Raw genomic sequence first — 21,146 nt, 5'->3', positions numbered from 1 at the left:
TTCGGTCAGCAGAGAATAGTCCTATATTTTAGGCTTGCCCGTGATCCTAGTAGCCCATTCCACCATCGTTTTTTAGACTTTAAGCATGTATTTGCTTAGGTTAACTCTGGTGATAAAGTGTAAGTCATCAGACATTCCACCTCTCCAGAATCTCACACATTCAATTTTAGACCTGATTAATACATTTAGTCATTTAGCAGATAATACAGAGCTTTCCCGGTCTGGGAGTGGAACCGAAAGTCCGCCATATAATACTTTTTCATATGATTACAGAGACTTTGTTCGCTATTCGGACTCATTTGAAAAAGACAATGCAAACTAAACCTTAATCACTAACGAATGTTGCTTGTTAGCTGTCCTGCAGCACATAACTTACAAGTTCATCAACACCCACACAGAGGGTTGAGCTCATGAGCAACAGAGCATCATAAAGCATTGAGTGCCCCCTCCACTGCCTGTGGGATTTCCCCATTACACCAACATCTCACTCTCTAGCAAAATGTCCCCCGCTAACGATCCCTCCCTCTTCCAGGAGACAGAGCTGCGAGGGCGGGTATTGGAGGAGCAGCTGGTTGGAGCTGAACAGCGATTGGAGGAGAGTCAGGAGGATCAGGAGAGTTTCAGGAAGTCCCTGCGTACGCTGCTGGAGCTGCTCGATGGGAAGATCTTTGAGCTGACGGAGCTGAGAGACACCTTGGCCAGGCTGATCGAGGAGGGCAGCTAGAGACAGTGCCCCCTGTGGATCTGGAGGCCATAGTTGACTCTACAACATACTCTACGTATATTACGAAGCCAAAACCCCTTCTCTCCCTGCTGCCCCCCAGCTTGGCAACCTAGTAAATCACACACTTGAGAGCCCTGGACTGGATCAAACACACACGTTTAGAGTGTATTTGAGGTGTGTTTGATGTAGGTCAGATTTAGTCCTTATGGAACTATTCAATTGGTTTGGTTGTCTTGAAATGACCAAGTCAAGTGCACCTCAGTCACAGAGCCACTATATAATCACACTGCCCTACCATGGTACTGCTCAGGTCCCCACAGAGGGCAGCTACACTGGAAAGTGGCTTCCAAATATGCCACTGTCCCCCCATCCCCCTTAGCCTCCAGCCCAGCCCACACATAAGTTCATAAATGTCAAATTCCCTAAACGCGCCCTCTGATTGGTTGGCACTTTAACTGATCTCCTGGCCACAGACCAATAGGAGAGCTGGTTGTAGTTTGTGCCTGCGATAGTTTGGGCATCATCATCATCAGCCAGAGAACTATGCCTCTGCAACACCACCTACTGTCAGAACACAGGAACTACACCACAGCTGGCATGGGAAGTAAACCACACACCACTGCTCTGCCCCTCTGAGCAGAAACAGGGGCAGTCATACGAAATGTAATTACCATCAAACTTGTAGAACACCAGCTGTCAAAGGCAGTGATGCCGGCAGAGTAGAGTGTAGGGAACAGGACTGGGAGGTCAAAAAGCTACTATGCTAGCTCAGCCTAGTTTAGCACCATGCTATCTGAGCCTAGCTTTGGTGAGGCTAGCATCATGCTATCTTATTCTATCTTTTGTGAGGCTAACAGTATGCTAGCTTAGCTTTGGTGAAGCCAGCAGCATGCTAGCTGAGCCTAGCTTCGGTAAGACTAGGAGCAAGCTGGTTCTGAAGCAGCCTTCCTGCTCTGAGACGCTGTATACACCTGGAGTGACCTAATCATTGCTCCGCACAGCATCACATCCCCCACTCCGGCTTCTGGACAGAGAAAGGCTTCTAGAGGTTAAAGTTCTGTTTACATGTTTGTTCTCCTCTGGAGATGGATATGATGAGTTTGACAGTTGTAGAATCTTCCAGAAGTCTTTAATCCCACCAGCGAATACTACTCTGTAATATGAGGAGCTGCAGCAAATTCCCACCCTCTTCCTCATGGAGAGCACACACCCTGTCTTCCTGCCAAGCTCCGGGTGGTGTGTGTGTTGACTGTATGTGTACGGAGATAAACTATTGAAGTGGCTGCTTTGCTATACATCTTTCAATGAAGTTAATACTCTATGAGATGAGTTATTCTCCTAATAGTGTGTGTGTGTGTGTGTGTTTGGAAGCCTTCCACCGTGTGTGTGTGCACACACACACACACACACTGACTGAGCAATACCAGATGTTTTCTGGAAGACATTTCACTCGAGATATCAGGTACTTCATTTCTCAGTAAACAGGAACACTGCAGCTCTTGGGCCCTCGCTGTTCTCCTCGCTCCCCCCCAGTGTGTGTGTGTAGTGTGTGTCTGGGCAGCGGACTTTCGCTCAGCTTAGGCTGCCCCTCCAGGAAACGCACCCAGCCCAACACACAACACTGCTGGGTTCTAGACTTTTATACAGGTGTTGATATACTATCTTACGTGGGTATACCACTGTTCTCTGACTGTTCAGTTGGACTGAGAACACAACAGAGGATCCTTCCATGCTGTGAGGGGACACAGACGTCTGGAAAGACAGTCTACAACGTGGATGAGCTTGATCTTGTTAACCATTAGGTGATGTGAACAGATCTGTTTGTACAGAATCAGACAATCTGTTCCTTCACCTGTTTTTGTAACTTCTGGTATTTCATGTAGTAATTGTTACTGTGTAAAGGTATGAGACGACTGGCAATATTTTTGACTGATTAAAGTAATTTTGAATCCCTAATTATGCTATCAAAGAGGTATCTCAGGAGCAGGATGCTGGCTAGGTGTGGTGCAGTGTGTCTGACGACCAGACTCGACCATGACACCACAGGCAGAAGTTTATTCAAGTTAATTTAGAGAGTACATAGTGGAGCTGACTGTGGGGTGAATATAAAAACTTGAAAGATTACAAATATTTTCAAATATATTCAAATACAGTGGTGATGGATTAAAACAGTGTGGTGTTTTTGTTCACATAAAACCACATCCACTAACTCTGTCTTGTCAACACAGCTTTGTTTGTGTGTCATCAATGAGACTTATGTGGAATGTTCTCCAACGGTGCATTCTATGGTTCCAGAAGATTCTATGGGGCAGCCATTGTTCCAGAGTGTTAGAACACCCAGCTGGCAGCCAGGACCAACATGAATGGGTTTAAATCACACCACTTCACTCCTGTTCCTCAACTCTCAGAGGTTTATTAAATAGCAAGGAGGACATAAATAAACAGCTTTAAATATTCTGGAGCTCCCTGACTAAACCAGTCTGCAACTCTGGGAGACTGAGGGGCAGAATAAATGAACACATTTCGTTTTTTCAAGCAATTTAGGATGAGTTGTTTGTAAATTGTGTGTTTTTTGCACTTCTACAAAATAATTTGGCTCCTAATAAGCTATACATAATAACTTTCTATCAATGATTATGCACTTCTTGGGTGACTATCACTATAATTATTACAACATCATGTTTGTTGATAATGTAACATGGAACTAGTTCTTGCAACAAATAAATCTAATATCATTTTTACAAACAAATTTCAAATGCAAATACGTTCACTAACATGTAGGTCAGTGTGGTGTTGATAGGTCGACAGGTTGTTGATGTCAGTGAGGTGTTGATAGGTCAGTGTGATTGATGACAGCCTCTCCACCCCCTACCTCTCAGACCTCAACAGTAAAGCCATTTCACACAGCACAAACCATTGCACATGACCCCAGGTGCCACTTCAATCCATTTTCACACTGCTTCCAGCAGGTCGCAGATACAGATCCCTGGCCTAGATACAGGCATGCTATGGCTGGAGTTTTGTTCCTGACGGCATAGCATAATTTAAACAAAACACCCAGTAAACAGCATATGAAAAGATGCTGTGTATATGAGCCAGGTAGTTATGTTGGTGTATACTGTATCTACGTATTGTATGTATGAGTGTATATTATATCTATGTAATCTGTGTTTATGTGAGGCTCTGTACAGATGGTGGCAACATATTTCCTTGAAAAAGGACAATAAAGAATCTATCTATAGGTCAGTGTGGTGATGATAGGTCAAGGTGATAGATCAGTGTAGTGGTGTAGATTAGGTCAATGTGGTGTCCATTTGGTGTTAAGAGATCATTAAGGTGTAGGTCCATGGCACTATGCTGTTCAAGCCAAGTCAAGTCAGAGTTGGGATTAAGTAGATATTACTTTTAGAGTTGGGTAGGCTCGTATTTGGGTTGAGGTTAGAACTAGGATCATGATGAGGTCAGGCCTAGGTTATGTGTCACAATACTGCCTCTGCAAATTGCCACTCAGGGAAGAATTAAGTGTATTGATTGATTGTAGAAATGTTTATAATGGAATAACAGTGCAGAGAGAGTAACATACAGTGGTCAAGGTCAAAACCACAATAACAGACTGTGAGGTTATGCTTTGTGAGGTCAAAACAACCCTTATCACACAACATAGGAAGGTCAAGTCTTACAATGTTCCTCAACAAGTTTAGTTTAGGCTAACCCTAACCCTCACCTTCCCTTATGTGATTGTGTGTGTATGTCTTGTGAATTCCTAGAATGAAGTGCGGTACCCACACTGAACACTAAGGACTAGTTAAAAGGCAACTGTGGTCTTAGTCCAACAAGACTGTGTGTGTGTCTGTGTGCAAGACAATCATGCAGTGATTATTGGACCTCCAACTGTGTGCTTCTATCTGTTAGGAAAGACGGCAGGAAAACATGGCAAAAAAAGAGAGAAGATAAAAGTGTAATAGAGTGGTAGAGATGCTGATGGAGGGGTGTTGAGAGCGTGAGAAGGGAAGGGAGGGATAGGGAGAAAGGGGGGGGGAGCAGAGAAATAATCCAACAGGGTCTCTTTTCTCTTCCCAGACCACTAAATATGAGGGGGTGAAAAACATCCTCCTCTTTCCCTCCATCCTCCTTTTCCCTCCATCCTATTGGAGTGTGGAGCTCTGAGTTCTGTGGTGATGACATAATCACTACCCACTCGATGTCAGCAGTCAATTTACCCATCCCTTGCTCTCTCTCCTTTTCCCTCTGCCCCACCCCTCTCAGAAACACACACAAATGCTGTTACCGGGTTACTGATTCCCCCTCAAGGCCACTAAATCCTCTGACTAACTGGTTGCCTGTTGGTCTGTATGAAAGATTGACTAGCTGGCTGGCCAAACAGCTGACAGACTGATAGAATGACTGGAAAAACAACTGACTGACTGACTGGCTGGATGACAAACTGACAGGCTGGCTGACTGACTGGCTGACAGATTAACTGATTGGCTGGCTTGTGACTGGCTGGTTAACAAACTGACAGACTAACTGCCTGGCCAACTGGCTGGCTGGCTGGCTGACTGGCTAACAACTTTACTGACTGGCTGGCTTGTGACTGGCTGGTTAACAAACTGACAGACTAACTGCCCGGCCAACTGGCTGGCTGGCTGACTGGCTAACAGATTGACTGGCTGGCTGACTGACTGGTTAACAGATTGACTAACTGGCTGGCTGGCTGGCGTGCAACAGTGTAATGTTGGCTGGCTCAGGGTCAGGAGATAAGCCCATTATCAGACTGTGTGTCAGCCTGCAGACATACCTTATGCTGCAATCATACAAGACCTATCCCCCTTCACACTGAACTGTGACAGAGGCATGGGGGAGGGAGGGATGCAGGGAGAGGAGGGGGATGGAGACAGAGGGACGGGGAAAGAAACTGATAAAGGAAAAGAAAGGGACGTAGGGAAAGACGGATCGGATAGAGAGAAAAGGAACAAGGGAGAGGGATGGGGAGAGAAAGAGAGAGAGGGATAGAGATAAAGACATACACACACACACTATTCCAACACAGGGCAATACTTGTGGTGTTGAATGCTATAAGTGTGTGTGTCGGTGTGTGTGTGTGCATGTGTAGGTTGTGTGTGTGACCACCGTAATTATTAAAAGCTTGATTGTAACTTGAAATTGCTTGTAATTGCTTTGTGCCATAAGCAGAGACACTGAAAAAGGTACACATCCCAGATTCACATTGACTGGCTGTGATTAGATATGTGTGTGTGAATTTACAGTACATGACTGTGTGCCTATAGTATAGTTTATGTACAGCATGAGAGGGTCTGTGAGTCTGTGTATGTGTGCATGAGTGTGTGTGTATAAGTGTATGTGCCATCCCTAGCTCTCCCAGTCAGGACACAACAAGCCCTCGTCATCTGAGTCAGAGTCAGGCGAAGCGTCCTTGATGCGCTGCAGAGCCTGGTGAATGCTCCTGGTCAGGGGGTCCAAGGGCACGTCCTCCATCCGGCCCCGGGCCTCCTTGCTGGGCACACACCGCAGCTTCACCCCCCTCCGGATCTGGACCAGGATGTTGTCTGGGTCGTCTTCTGGGCCCGGGGCCGGGCCACGCTGGTCAACCCTGCGCAGCTGGAAGCTGCCCCTCTTTAGAGAGGCCAGCACCTCGTCCATGGGGGAGCTCACTGGGGGAGGGGGGGGGGGGGTGCAGTTTTATTTCAAGTGAAACTGTTATATAATGAACGTAGTTCATTTCAGTTTAGCTGTTGCCGGGTACGCTGGAAAGCGTTTTGTGTTGGGGGTGATGGGCTGGTGATGGGCCAAATTTGGAAAAACATTTCGGAGTATGGTCACGTCACCCTTCTTGACATGGGGCTTTGCCTTCAAGTGAAATATAGTGGGGGGTTTTTATTTTTATGATGGTTCAGTGCTTCAGCTTACATTTAACTGTGTCGGATGCAGGTTGAGTTTGGCCATAAACTTTGCGGCCCAAGCCGCACTGTCATAGAATCTTGCTTTGCAATTGTCTCAAATGATTTCCTTCTTAATAAATATAAAAAATCGAACTATATTATCTCCACCAGACAGCCTAGGCTTACAGTGGCGTTAGCATCCAACCTGTGCTATGTTAGCTTTAGTGCGTACTAGGAGAAAACAAGGATTTTGTCAGCGGATTTCTGTGGATTTTTTTTACATATTCATTAAAATGAGCAGATCTCCTTGTCTCATCATTTTATCATATATAGACTATCCCATCATATTACTCATTCATATATGTGTTCCTACTGCAACACATACTGTGTTATGTGTCCGTGTACAACAAACACCTGTTATTGTCTTTGTATGTATCGTTGCTATGTACCATCTTAGTTTTCCACTATTAAGTTCCGTCCACTATTAAGTTCCATCCTCAAAAAATATGACTGTCCACAACAAAATCGTATAGTTAATAATCTGGACACATGATAACATAAGCTGTAGTGAATACATGGCGCAAGGGGTTGGAATGATGTGGAGGCTGGTGTTAGCTGGGTACCTTTCCTCCTGTGAGCCTCCAGAGGAGAGGTCTTCCTCAGCCTTTTCCTGGCATTCACCAGCTGGCTGCTGTCAAAGAAGCGAGGGAGGAAGGGCCCGAGGGGAGAGAGGGGGGGAGGTCCGGTCTCCCCCTTCGCCTCCCCGGGACCCGGAGCCTGGCTGGCAGAGGAGAGGGGCGTCCCTTCCTGGGGGGGAGGCGGAGGAGGAGGGGGGGGGCGGGAGAGGAGGTGGAGAAGCCGGGGAGGCAGGGAACTCTGGCGGAGAAGAAGGGGGTGAGTTGTCTGGTATGGGGAGCAGTGATGCTGGGAGGTTTAGGACTGGGCTGGGGTCTGTCTGCACACTGGTGCTCAGACTTCTGGTCTGGCCCTGGTTCTCCCCTCCACTTCCTCCCTCTCCCCCTTTCTCCTCTCCTCTGGACTGGGACGCACGCAAACGGGTGGACTTCAGGATCACCTGACCAGGGTACCGCTGCAAGAAGGATGGAGAGAAAGAGGGGGAGAGAGAGAGAGTCAGACGAAGGAACCGTAGAAAGTCACACACTCACGAGGGCAGTGCTGTTGCTGTGTGTGTGTGTGTGAATGTGTGTTTGTTCACCTGTTTGAAGTTGCGCAACCTGTCCAGGGTCTTTTGTCTCTCCAGACTCACTCTGCTGTTCCTCCTCTCCTCATCCTCCTCTTCCTCCTGCATGATGAACAGAGAGAAGGAGACGGATTGTACAATACAAGGTCAAAAACCTCCGGCCCCCAGCCCCAGGCCCAGCCCCATCCCAGGTCAGTGTACCTGCTGTACGTCCTGCTGGCTGCGTGGGCATCGCTGCTGCTTGTCACCATGGTTACTCACACAAATCTCCTGCAGGATCACAAAGGACCTGCCAGTTATCCCTCAGTCCTACTGTGTGTGCATGCATGCGCGCGCGTGTGTGTGTGCATGTTTGCGTGCGTGTGTGTGTGGGTTCACACCCTCTTGTGTTTGAGGTAGGTGCGTTTGGCAGTGATACGCCCCCTCCTGGCCTCCAGCTGCCTGGCGCTGAGCTGCAACCTCTTCAGCTCCTCTCTGTCTGTGTTCTCCTCCTCCACCACACCCTCCACACTCTCATAGGTATCATAGTACACCACCTGGTCCTGGCACTCTGCAACACACACACGCAGGTCCGAAAACACACACACATACACCAGTTACATATGAATACACACACGCGCAGGTCCGAAAATACACACACACACATACACATACAACAGTTCCACATGAATACACACACACACACACATATGCAAGCCGGAACACACGCATACAACAGTTCCACATGAATACACACACACATGCAGGTCAGAACACACACACATACAACAGTTACACATGAATACACACACACACCATAGCAGATGGCAACATGACTGTCCAGGTCTGGCCTCCTACCTGCTGGCCAAGGTGCAGATAAAGCAGCTTTATAGGTTCTCAGAATCAGGGCAATATGAGCATGTCTAGCAGAGCTGTGAGATTAGCACACACCCCTCCCCACTTCTGTGTCTGTGTAGCTGAATTGCCACAACACTGGAACCCCACAGGCTGGTGGAGTTTTCAAACATCTACCTACATCCTCCTTTAGACATGTACAGAAAGTAGAGACCCCCCCCAAAAAGAAATCCAAACACAAAGAAAAATCATTAAAGACGCAAACTGAGTTCATCCGAGTTAACACACACACACAAGCACACACACACCCACACAGACAAACGTACACACACACACACACCAGTCATCTGTCTGCGTATGCTGTCCAGCTGAGCGGTGAGCAGCATCTCCTCCCCCTGCAGGATGTCAGCCTGGATGTCATACAGCTGCAGCTGAAGGTCATAGTATTTCCCCTCCATGAGGTCAAGACGCTCCATCGCTCCATCGCCGCTCAGTCTCTGCACCTGGAACAGCACAGTCAGCCCCTCACTCAAGACAGGCCTCGGGGGCTTTTGTTGTCGTTTTAATCATATCCGTGCTACAGTACACAATGAAGTGAAACAGTGTTCCTCCAGGACCATGGTGCTACGTGAAACAGCACAGAAATACATGGGACTACATGGGGTACTAAATAAGACCTACGAGTTGTACACGAAATATGTAGGTCTTATTTAGTTCTGTGTAGTCTCATGTAGTTCTGTGTTTTATGTTGTTTAGCACCATGGTCCTGGAGGAACGTTGTTTGGTTTGACTGTATACTGTACTAGCTGTGTATGATTGGAATGATCATTAAAGCCACTTGTACATGTGTATGGCCCCTCCTCTCCAAGTGTGAGTGTGGGTGTGTGTGAGTGTGTGTTTACCTCATCTCTGAGTGTGTGTGTGTGTGTGTCTACCTCCTCTCTGAGGGCCTCATTTACTAAAAGGATTGCGCCCATTTCAGGCGTAAAATTGCGGGTAAAGACATAACACTGTATTTACAAAGACAGCGCACTCGAGTAAAAACGCAGATTACCGCTGCTGGGAGGGTATAAGGGAAAGTGGGTGTGTATATTTCCTGTTCGCTGAACTTTTTTTTTCCTTTTCCTCGAATCACCCATGGTGGCAGTAACTTTTCCCATCTTTTAACGGCACACTAATTAACAATAATGAGCGCTGATTGCCCGACGAAGATCTGGTTTGATAAATACCACGCAAAATGCGGAAATGCAAATTAAGCTGCGGTCGCAATGTTAGTAAATGAGGCCCTGAGTGTGTGTGTGTGTGTGCGCGCGAGTGTGTGAGTGTGTGTGTGTGTCTACCTCCTCTCTGAGTGAGTGAGTGAGTGAGTGAGTGAGTGTATGTGTGTCTACCTCCTTTCTGAGTGTGTGCTTCTGTTGCTCCAGACAGATCTCTCTGGCTCTCTGCAGCTGCAGTGTCTCCTTGGCGACGGAGTATTGTAGTCTCTCCATGCGCTCCACAGCCGCCGTCCACGCTGCCTTCCCCAGCTTACGCTGGTCCACCCTCATCCGCTCATACACCGCTGCACATACACACAAAATACACACAAATGCACATATATGACACGCACATGCAACACACACGCCCATACAACACACATGTACACACAACCGCACGTACACAACACAAACAGTCAGGCGATGTAGTAGCATCCCATGGCTTCCAAACACAACATGATTCATGTGTAGGAGAAGACTGAGTCAGAACACCCTCTGACCACATCACTGTCCCCTCCCTTGGAGTGTGCATGCGTGTGTGTGATATGTTTGTGTGCTTGTGTGGGTGCATGGTGTGTTGGCATCTGTATGCGTGTGTGCATGCATGTATGGTTGTGAGGAGGGATTGAAAGATGGAGTACATGTCTGTCTGCTGAGATAGAACCACACGGACACCTGCTGGTCGGACTGGGATGTTGCAGTCTACAGATCCCCCCCCCAAACACACACACACTATCCACTGTTAAAATGGAGCCAGCTGCAAATCAATGTAACCTTATTTATTCAGCAGACAAGCAGGTAGCCAACTAAGCAGATGACGTTTGAGGTGTGTGTTAGGGTAGGCTATAGTACCTTCCCTGCTCACAGCTTATCAATAAGCAATTCAGCTCATCGATCATTACTTAGACAGTGTGTCTGTCTGTGCATGTTTGTATGTGAGTGTGTGAGTGTGTGTATCTGTATGCTGTCTAAACTTCTGTCTGCTTTAAGATGATGCCCTCCTAGACTCCTTCCACCAGGATAAAGCTGTAACAACCCCTCCTGTGGAACAACATACCTTTTTGAGCGCGGGCAGTGATCTCAAAGTATCTGACAGTGAACTGCTGGATGTTTAGCACCGCCTCCTGTGCCTTCATCTGCCAATCAGAATCCTCCCTCTTCAGACTTTCAATACGCCTAGGGCCTAAGTAGTCATTCTCCATGGAGATCTGGACACACACACACAAACACACAGTGCAACAGGATCAAGAATGCACACCTTTAGGAGACACACTGGCAAAAATTAGTTAAAGACACAAAAACGCCCTCATCAACCTAACGTAGAAACAAGCGCAGATCCGAGCGCAGACATCATCTGACAGGGTTCATGTGTGATTCATGAACTGTTCTTATTGTGCCAATCCCAGCATAAGAATCATCGGACATTGATACATTTGGCTCTGATAAATGTGTGGCTGAATACAATTGTCATTGAAGTATAATCCATTATCTGTATATTCTCTGATTAAAGGCCTCGCCCAGGGCCAGCCTAACACTGTAAGATTAGAAATAAAATTGCGGTTTATAACTCGATTTTAATTTTTTCTTGTGGTGGTGCGGTTTATATTTCGAAGCGGCTTATATACGACGTTTTTATAACAAAAAAACAGTAGAAACACTTTTTTTACACCTTTGTATTTTTTTACCTGTTAAGGATACTTTGTATTGTGGGGGTTTTAATATTGGCCAAACAACCAAAACTATTTCCCTATGTTTAAAGGAAGAGTGATAAACTGAACAGCGTATTAACATTAACCAAATGATGCCAATACCAATGGAAATTGCAGTTATTTGACTTAGGGCAAGACTTAAATCAGAACTCAGATATCATGCTTAAGCAATTGGAAAAAACTGTATTACAATTCCTAATTCCTGATTTTGTACACAGGTTGAACGTTATTGAGGCTTTTCTTTGATTTTGCCAGAATTGTTCGGGGTTTATGAATGTAGTTTGAAGACTTGGTTTTGTGTTGAAAGTTTTGAGAAAATGGGTGGATTCACGAAATGTGTCTTAGCGGTTGTGAAAAACGGTATTACTGTATGAGTGACTGAAATGCTATGGTGTAATGGTAACACTGAGACTGGGACTAGTTATCCAAGTTCAAATATTTGTTAGACGTTACATTTTAGTCTCTTAGGTCTAAATCAATATACTTTTGTTTGGAGAAAATGTTAGCACACAATACCAGCTGAAGATTTGGAGTGTCATTTTTCTTTTACAATGGTCTCTGGAAACAAGGAGACAGGACCTTGTCGACAAATAGATGCACCTTGCATACACACACATACACAGTAAGTCAATAAAGACAATTTACGATTTCAAACCATCAGAAGCGTCAAATCATGTTAGTTCAGTGTGTGTCTGTGTGTGTGTTACCTTGATCTGTTGCCTGCGCAGCATGGCCAGCTCCCTCATGTCTCTGAAGGGCTGCAGCAGGTACTGGTACAGCTGTGTTGCAGCCTCCAGCAGAGCGTCATAAGCCTGGTCCTCCTCCTTGTACACCTGCAGTAGCTCCACCATGCTCTCCAAACCCCGGTGCTGCTCCAGCAGCTGCACACATTTACATGTAGTCATTTAGCAGATGCTTTTATCCAAAGCGACTTACAAGAGAGTTTTACAAAAAGTGCATCGGTCAATGATCATAAACAACGATATAGCCCCAAAAACATTGCGGGTAGCCAAAACATGAATCATACATTGTGAAAAAAAAAGTGTCAATGGGTAGAACCAGAGGAGCACACACACACACATACATGTACACACAGACGTCATTGTGTCGCTCATGCTTAATGCTTTCTCCCTCATATGCCTACTCTGGGGATCAAACTAGGGTCTTCTGACTCACACACACAATGACCACCTTCCATAACCACCACTTGAACCAGATACACCGTCAGAAAACTAGCAATTCCATGGTGGGTAGTATTTTTACTGAAGTGTGAGTTTAACCAGTCAGTACTGACCAATCAAACTATCAAACTTTATTAATATGTAAACATACATAAATCATACAACAAATGAAACTGTGCTAAACATGGAAAGTGGAAATAGAAAGCATCTATTATTGCACTGTGTTACAGTTTTGCCAATTGCTTACACACTAAAAGGGAATGCTTAGGCAAAAGCATCAAAACCTTATATTTTATGACCATGTTTTAAACAAAGGCACCAAAAATACAAACACATATTCTGCTTTGCACTTGCAATTATGAAAGACACTGTTTGCGAAACACTACACACTGTTTAATACATTACACACTTCGTTCGATAATTAAACCTCATGCAATCAGACTTCAGACTTGAATGTTTGCACAAACAAGGAATTTACTTTGGCAGGGAGGTGCATACATTAAACATACAGGAATATCCTTGAGAAAACACTTCTATTCAAAATGAAAAACATACCTGAAACTGGCAACACTCATACACACCATTCCTTGACTTGAACCGAAACACTAACTATACACTTCTCATCCTTGATCTTCTGCTGTACAGTCATGGCCAAAAGTATTGGCAGTGACATATGTGTTTCGCAAAGTTTGCTGCGTCAATTATTGTGGTGTTGATTCACATTGTTTCTAGATCAATATGCAGAGTGATCAGATGCATTTTAAATGTGTACTTCATCACAAAAAAACATGTCACTATTTTTATACAAAATGACCAGCTTACATCATTTTACTAATCATATCATTACATTGGAAAGTGTGAATGAGTTCTAGTCAGGTGAAATCACTCTATCAATTTGATTGGATTATAAGAGCAGACTGATTGCTATAAAAGGAGGGAATCTTTGCATATATTACAAATGTTTGTGCCAATAAATGCCTTTAAAACATATGAAATGCTTATCATTGTTTTCCAGTATACCATAGACAGGTAAAACAATAATCTCAAATCACAAATGTATGTTACTGCCAATACTATTGGCCATGACCGTGCTTTCTTAATTCACTATTTGTACGTTGCTTTGGGAAAAGGAAAGAATAAAATGCAATGCAAAATGTATCGCTTCCTCCCTCATTTGCCAACTCTGGTGCTCAAACTCGGGTTCTCTGACTTAATTACAAAACCTTTCATAAACACCACTTTGGCCTGCTACATCACTGAAAAGTTAGCAATTTGATGGTGCAGGTGTGCGGTTATTACACTGAGGATTGAGTTTCACCAATTGAACTTGGTTATATGCACACATATACAGACACATACAAAAAACATACAAGATCACATGCAAATATGTACTTGTGCTGTGGTTAGACCGTGTTTACATGCCACCATAAGGTGCTGTTATAGCCATATCTCGACGATATGAGTCCTAACTGCTAAACAAAGTATAACCTTTTCTTGTGCATTTTGATCATAACGGGTTGCAACAGATGAGCTGCAGCTAACTGTGAGAATGACGCTGATTCTGCTTAAAGCCAAACACATACTGTGAAGTTATAAATACCTCATTGCACAAAGTGTTTTAGCTTTACAATTTGTTTTTACAGGTTCTATGGTGAATGGTTGGCTCTCTGAAATCCAAATCCAGTAATCAGCTTGGTAGGACCTGCATTTTGAATCTTAAATTAACATCTCTTGGCAATTCATTAGTAAAATAGATTTATTGGAAGGAGACTATAAAAAAATTGTGTTTGTGAGAGAGGGTGCAGCATGTTAATCAATTACATCTGAAAACCCTGCTGCTCCTGTTGCCCCTTGTGTCAGCATGTAACATTTACATTTAGTAGATGCTCTTATCCAGAGCGACTTGCAGTAAGTACAGGGACATTCCCCCCAAGACAAGTAGGGTGAAGTGCCTTGCCCAAGGACACAACGTCATTTGGCACGGCAGGGAATCGATCCGGTAACCTTCTGATTACTAGCCCGACTCCCTCACTGCTCAGCCATCTGACTCCCTTGTAACAGGAGCAGAAAAACTGTCCTATGTGTGTGTGTGTATGTGTGTGTGTGCGCGTGTGTGTGTGTGCATGTGCGTGCGTGTGTTTGTGTGTGTGAGTATGCATGTGTTTGTGTCTGGTGATGCTCTAGTAGTATGTCTGGTCTGTTTGGTCTTTCATGTTACTAATTCACTCTCTAGTCCTGATCAATTAAGTTTCCCTACCTCAGTATTTTTCTCTCCACCTCTTTCTTGACCTTTGAACTGAGTGACCTCTCACCCTATCTGTGATGGGGGTTCAGAGGGCTGAGCGGTTAGGGAATTGGGCTATTAATCAGAAAGTTGCCGGTTTGATTACTGGCCGTGCAAAACTTATGTTGTGTCCTTGGCAGTGTTGGGGGTAACGCGTTAATATAACGCGTATATTATTACTTAAATGAGTAACAAAGTAATATAACACGTTCGTTTTTGCCATTGAGTTACACGATGATACAGTTGATATTACAGTTATTTATTTAAGTAACTTGTCCAAGTTACTGCATGAATTCAACAAAGTAGCCTTATACAGATGTTGCCGAAACAACCATTCTTTGGCGCAGTAGCCTACTGTTTGCCTTTGATTCAAGCTGCAGGCAAACACAACAGCAATCGAGGCCGCAGAACGTGTTACGTTTTTGGGGTGGAAATATTCACACTATTTCGCTTTCATTGAAGATATAGGAAAAAATATTATGCAAACTGCAAACTGCGTCCCAACGAAATACTACCTACTGCCAAAAGCAGCACTTTAAACAAAAACAAAAAAACACCTCGAAAGTGTCCACAGAGAAACGAAGCTGGAGGCTAGCGAAAAATCCACTAAACCTCAAAGGGGTCATTGACTGGGTTTTTGGGGTATTTCACACTGTTCCTTAAGGTCTCCAAATAGGGTATGTAACATTGAGTGTGCTGAAAATGGCCCAGTGCTGTTCTATGCCCCCTGTTGCTTCCTGTGAAATTGTCCCAGGAAAAAACTCTGGGTTTTCTCCTTTTTTTGGTATGCTCATGAATATATAGATGAGCTGCGAGCTGATTGGTTGGTTTTCAACGAGTGAAGCTGCGGAGCAAAAACGCAACACGGCCAACAGCACTCACTGAAATTTTGAAGGTGGAGACTTGAAATAAAAACGTGCAAATACATCTATTGTGTCTACACAACACTGTTTTCAAAAGATTGACTAGATATCATTGGAAATGATAATGTTAGTTGTTTCCACTTATGTTGTCGAAGCAGACGGGATCGACTACAGGGTAACGTTACAGTTTAGCAACCAAACTATATCTTGATTCAACTCAGCTTCAGTTAGCTAGATATCTTGCTGAAAAATTTAATATTAAATAACCTGACAAATATCTGGATAAACATGCATCGTGAATTGTAGATTTACATGACAACACAGGTTATTTATTCGAATGAAACACAGGAATATTAAATAGCCCCATTGCCAATAAACTAGGCAAAATCATCACACAATCTACCTATGCTCTTGCGTTAGCAAGCTAAACTAGTTTACATGCATACAGTCTAGGTGTTTTCGTTATCTAGCTGTTCTTACATTCCTTGGAAATCAGCGTTAATAAAAAGCAGATGAGCTAGAGTCTAGCTAACATTCGACGGGCATGGCTGATGTTTGTCTTTACTGCAGCGTAGAAGATCCCTGTGCAGTTCGACCCTCAATTATACATTTGCTCGAACTATTTGACTAAGAATGGTTTTGAAAATTTGGCACAGTGTAAAGCAGGATTTGCTTTGAAGCTGTTGCTGAAAAGAGGTGTGTTCCGACCTTATGTTCATCACAACTGCAAGCTGTAGTATGAATTTGTCAGTAACAGTTATTGGCAATGCTAACGTATCCTGTATCTAGCACCTGCCTTTCTCCAGTTCTTTCAAATAGATGATGTGGACAGGCACTAGCAATAGGCTAGACTGCTATTCGTTTTCTGGCTATTTTTTCGTAAGCTTCCCTTCTAATGCCGACTACAGCTAGTGTAGCTAGAGTCATTTGCTAAGTAAGGTATGTTGATGTGTTTTGAAACGTATTTAGCATTCTACCTATGCTATTTACAGGAGACGTTAGCATTGCTAGTAGGCTAACTGTTAGCGACAAAATTATACTTACAGCTTGCGTTTGCGAAGAGCATACGGTTGGAACAGCACCTCTTTTCTTAGCAAATCCTTCTTTAAATCGTCCAAGGTTTTCATTTAAAACTGTCTTTGGTGAAATGGTCGAGCAAATGAATGAGTGTCGAACTTCACAGGGATCTTCATATAGAAAAACATCAGCATCAGCATTCCCAGTACAGCCTGGAACACTGCATTTACGATGGTCCATTTTTAATATACTTCAAAAAACGTTCAAACTTTCTCCTTTGTTGTTCGCGTGGAAGTACACAGAGCAGCGCGCAGCTGAACGAGTGTCTGAGATCCTGGGCCAGAACACAAGAGGGCTGGTCTGTATGTAAATGTTAGGGCGTGACAAAGGTGAAGCTATATTTGTGACGTCACAAATATATATATATTTTTCAAAACCGATCGTTTTCCAGCTGCAGTTTCAAGTTGTGAGATTTAGATAGGAAAGAGGTGTCAATGTAGGCTGGCTCTGCCTTCCTACGTCCTTCCGCTCAATTTGGACTTTGCTTCTCTACTAGGTCCGGGAATTTAACTTTGAAGTCGGTTTTCAGAAACACATTTTTTGTAGGTCCAATCAGAGAACAGAGGGAATGGCTGAGAAAACGATGACGTTAATGTCGTGCACTAGTTTGAGTAGTTCAGTGATGGCGGCGGACAAAGATGCGAGCGAAGCTATTCTGCAGTTGTGGCAACGCTGACAAATATCCATTAGTTAAAGCCGGAGCAAAAACATTCCTTGCTGAGTTTTGTTGGTGGCCATGATATTGCCCTCCTTCCCACGGGGTTCGGGAGAAGTTTGATTTTCCGACTACAGCAGCTAGCTCCATTACAGTAGTGGTGAAGGAGTTGGCTAAGGCGAACACTAGCGATTGGTTATGGCGGATCAGAGTGGCAATGGGCAGATCCAATAGTTTTAAACTTCAACAGAGGACCCGCCTTCAAGGAAGTTAACGCTTGTCAATGAAGCGATCCCAGACCCTCTGTACAAATGAAATGTACGAGGGTCTGGGACCAGGCTAGTGTCAATGGACTTTGAGGTTCAGTGTATGTCCATTTTACCCACCGAACGTCGTTATTCAATTATGATAAGGTAAAATCAATAACCCCTTTAAGAGAGATGGCGACCCATTTCCACAAGTGGATGCTAACATAGTATAATTTATTCACACAAATATTTAATTATTTTTGAATTTAAGCCTTCTTGATATTTAAGAGTGTTTGAAATAAACATTCATCTTTAAAGAAACACTATTTTGCATCTGTAGGCTGTCTCAAATGTTTTTTGTTAGAAAGTCAAAATCGCTACTATTAAAAGTAGGCTAATGGTAAAAGTAATATAATAAGTAATAATATTACTTTGTACAGAAAGTAATAATGTAACTTAATCGCACTACTGTTACTGAACAATAATAAGTAATAACTAATATATTACTTTTTTGTGTAACTTCCCCCAACACTGGTCCTTGGGCAAGACACTTCACCCTACTTGCTTAGGGGGGAATGTCCCTGTACTTACTGTAAGTCGCCCTGGACAAATCTGTCTTCGTCAGTCATCAAAGACAGATCAGCAAAGTGTACAGTTTTTTACCACAGTGGAAATCACGATATTTAGCATTTCTGTGATTTGTTTGCTTAATAGTTTCCTCCGTATTTTTAGGTCAAGTCTCCCGGCACGGCTCAGTCTGACGACACGGAAAATGTCATGTTCTCTGTGTCAAAACAAGACAATCCCTGAACAAGACAGCCAAAATGACGCAACATGCAACGTGCTGTGTCTCTCCCACCCTCAAAGACAAACACTCTATAGCCTACTCCGTGACACACTGGTATGCGTGAACGTTAAGGAAGCTCGATGCAATGTGGCTAGTGCTAGATGTTTTGTAGGCTATGCTACTAAGACACCCTAGAAGATGGGTCAGGTATAGCATCATCATTGTTCAAGTCAAAAGAAGATCACACTTTATGATAATAAATGTAAAAAATGTATCATGGACATCTCTCAGATGTTTTCTACTTTTCTGCTGTAGCCCTATACAAAACATGCCGAACCGTGACACCACTGTCAAACTCAACTGTGAATTTTGTGAACCATTACACCTAGGGGCGTAGCTACGTGGTGGCCAGGGGGGGCCAGGGCCACCATTGGTCAGAGAATGGCCCCCCTGCCGGCCCCCCCAACCTCACAAAACCTTTTTTTTACCTTTTTTTAAACCCTCCTGAACAGAAACGGTATAAGGCTGAAATAAATGCTTTTTTTTTTTTAAGTCGTCTTATGATGTCATTTGTCATTTTACACTTTACTTTACACGCTACAAGCCTCATATTCACAACATGTTGGGCCACGCCCCCATCATGAGCGCAAGAGGCAAACCATCATACCTGCATTCTGACAGCGCTTCAATGGAGACTAGCAGCTAACCACTGGATACCGTTTGAAAACTGCTGCTCTGAGTGATGCAGTGTGTGAGTTTTAACATTTCAGTTTTTGATAATCAAGTGCCACCCCAAATAAAAGACTGGCCAGATCTGGCCCCCCAAAAAATAATGTCCTGGCTACGCCCCTGGTTACACCCTTATTAGGCAACGTTCTCACCTTGTGCAGGTAAGTTTTTGCGCGCTGTAGCGCCTCTTCGTATCCACTCTGCCGCAACTCACTCAGACTCTCGTAGTACTTTTCCGGGTCGTCGCTTTCCGTGAACAGAACCTGTGACAATATCTTCCAGCCGCACGTATCCAGTGCGTGGCCCAGATACACCTGTAACCGGTAACACAAGTCGTCCATCTCGGTCTGGGTGACCTCCGCCGGTCCAAATAACACAGTCCACATCCCGGCCAGTTCCTCCGGGAAAGGCGGAAGGCACGGCTCTAGGTCTGAGTTCACGGAACAAAGCTGTGAGTGGATAATTCGGAGGTCCTGGAAGGAGAAAAGTCCGGCCCAGCTGCAGTCCTCTCTGAACAGGCAGTCAAACTCATCCAGGCCCAAGGTATCGCTGTCTTGCGTTGAAGGGAGAGCGTTGTCTATGTCAGGTTTCAACACCTCAAAATCAGGGCTCCTTGCCGGGAATACTGCGGTTTTACTGACTGCAGGAGATTTAGAGGGGCTAGATTTTTTCGCTGCCTTTGATGGCGACTTTGTTTTGGGAGTTGGCCCTTTACCAGCAGAGCAACTGACTTTGGCTTGGCTTTTGGGCGTTTTATCCTTGACAGGACTTTTAAGAAATGTTGTATCCTCCTTAGCTCCGGGTGTCGCCGTATCAGTTAACGGATCCTTGCCTAATATAATGCTCTTTCTCTGAACCGTTCTGTTGTGACAAGTGATAGCAAATCTTCCCTCGACTTCGTTCCATGCTACAATGAAGACGAATTTGTGCTTTTCTTCTTCATCAAACGCATTGGGCCGTACGGCCACCCAGTCCGACTCCAAATTATCCTCCATTGCAAAGGACATTTGTAACCCCTACAAATAGCGTCCCGCGGCGACGAGACAATATACCGAGAAAAAAAAAAGAAGCTTTTATGCGTGGAAACACCTACTTACGGACAGCCAAGACAGTGTTTAGAGTTGTGGAATTGAACTAACTTATTAATAACGAGAGTCATGCTACAAAGTTACTCCCTAAACTTGAGATGGAGTGCTATCACACTAAAGCAATAATTGGAAACAGCCATATTTTTCCAGCATAACCAACCCAAATCCTCCTTTATGGATTCGGTGATTTTGCCCAGCGACTCTCTCTCTCTCTTCTCTCTCTGCTTCCTACCTGCTCTCTGTCGCCTAACTCCCCTTAACCATACCTTTCTTTTTACACAATTGTTCAGACAGTGTGAAACAATCAAATCGCCACAGACATCGTCTGTTTACATTTGCAAAACGACGACCTGCCCTGTTTCCCGTTATTCCTCATTCCCTCGGTCGCAGCCCTCATTCTAAAAAGCATCATCCGGTAGAATTTCGAATCCAAACGGAAACATTGTGAAGCAGCATCGCTACACGGCAGCACTGATTCATGCGTTTTATAATGCAGATGCGCTCCGTCTCTCTACATCATCCGAACCATGTTTTTTATGTTTGTGTGCCGTACCCTACAGATACGGAAGAACACAGAGCATCTCTGAGCTTGAACGGAACACGTAAGGAC

At 44.4% G+C, this 21,146-nt stretch overlaps 2 protein-coding genes across 2 annotated transcripts in view; one reads left to right on the top strand and one right to left on the bottom strand.

Moving 5' to 3' along the window:
- The window catches only part of homer1b (homer scaffold protein 1b), a 14,011-nt gene extending 10,046 nt beyond the window's left edge, over window positions 1-3,965 (top strand). Inside the window, exon 8 of the mRNA XM_047015416.1 lies at window positions 533-3,965. Coding sequence (XP_046871372.1) covers window positions 533-724 — 192 coding nt within the window. The 3' untranslated portion in view covers window positions 725-3,965. The remainder of the gene's footprint in view (window positions 1-532) is intronic.
- Window positions 3,122-21,146, bottom strand: LOC124463622 (junction-mediating and -regulatory protein-like). The gene is given in 11 exon segments (XM_047015415.1): window positions 3,122-6,396; window positions 7,248-7,461; window positions 7,463-7,714; window positions 7,841-7,927; window positions 8,027-8,095; window positions 8,206-8,375; window positions 9,000-9,162; window positions 10,051-10,220; window positions 10,973-11,123; window positions 12,332-12,505; window positions 19,601-21,146. Coding segments are annotated over 11 exon segments (2,607 nt in total). The 5' UTR covers window positions 20,456-21,146; the 3' UTR covers window positions 3,122-6,094.

Source organism: Hypomesus transpacificus, unplaced genomic scaffold (genome assembly GCF_021917145.1).
Source record: "Hypomesus transpacificus isolate Combined female unplaced genomic scaffold, fHypTra1 scaffold_30, whole genome shotgun sequence".
Taxonomy (NCBI): Eukaryota; Metazoa; Chordata; class Actinopteri; order Osmeriformes; family Osmeridae; genus Hypomesus; species Hypomesus transpacificus.
The sequence above is the reverse complement of the archived record's forward strand: the minus strand, read 5'-3'. Positions and strand labels throughout refer to the sequence as shown.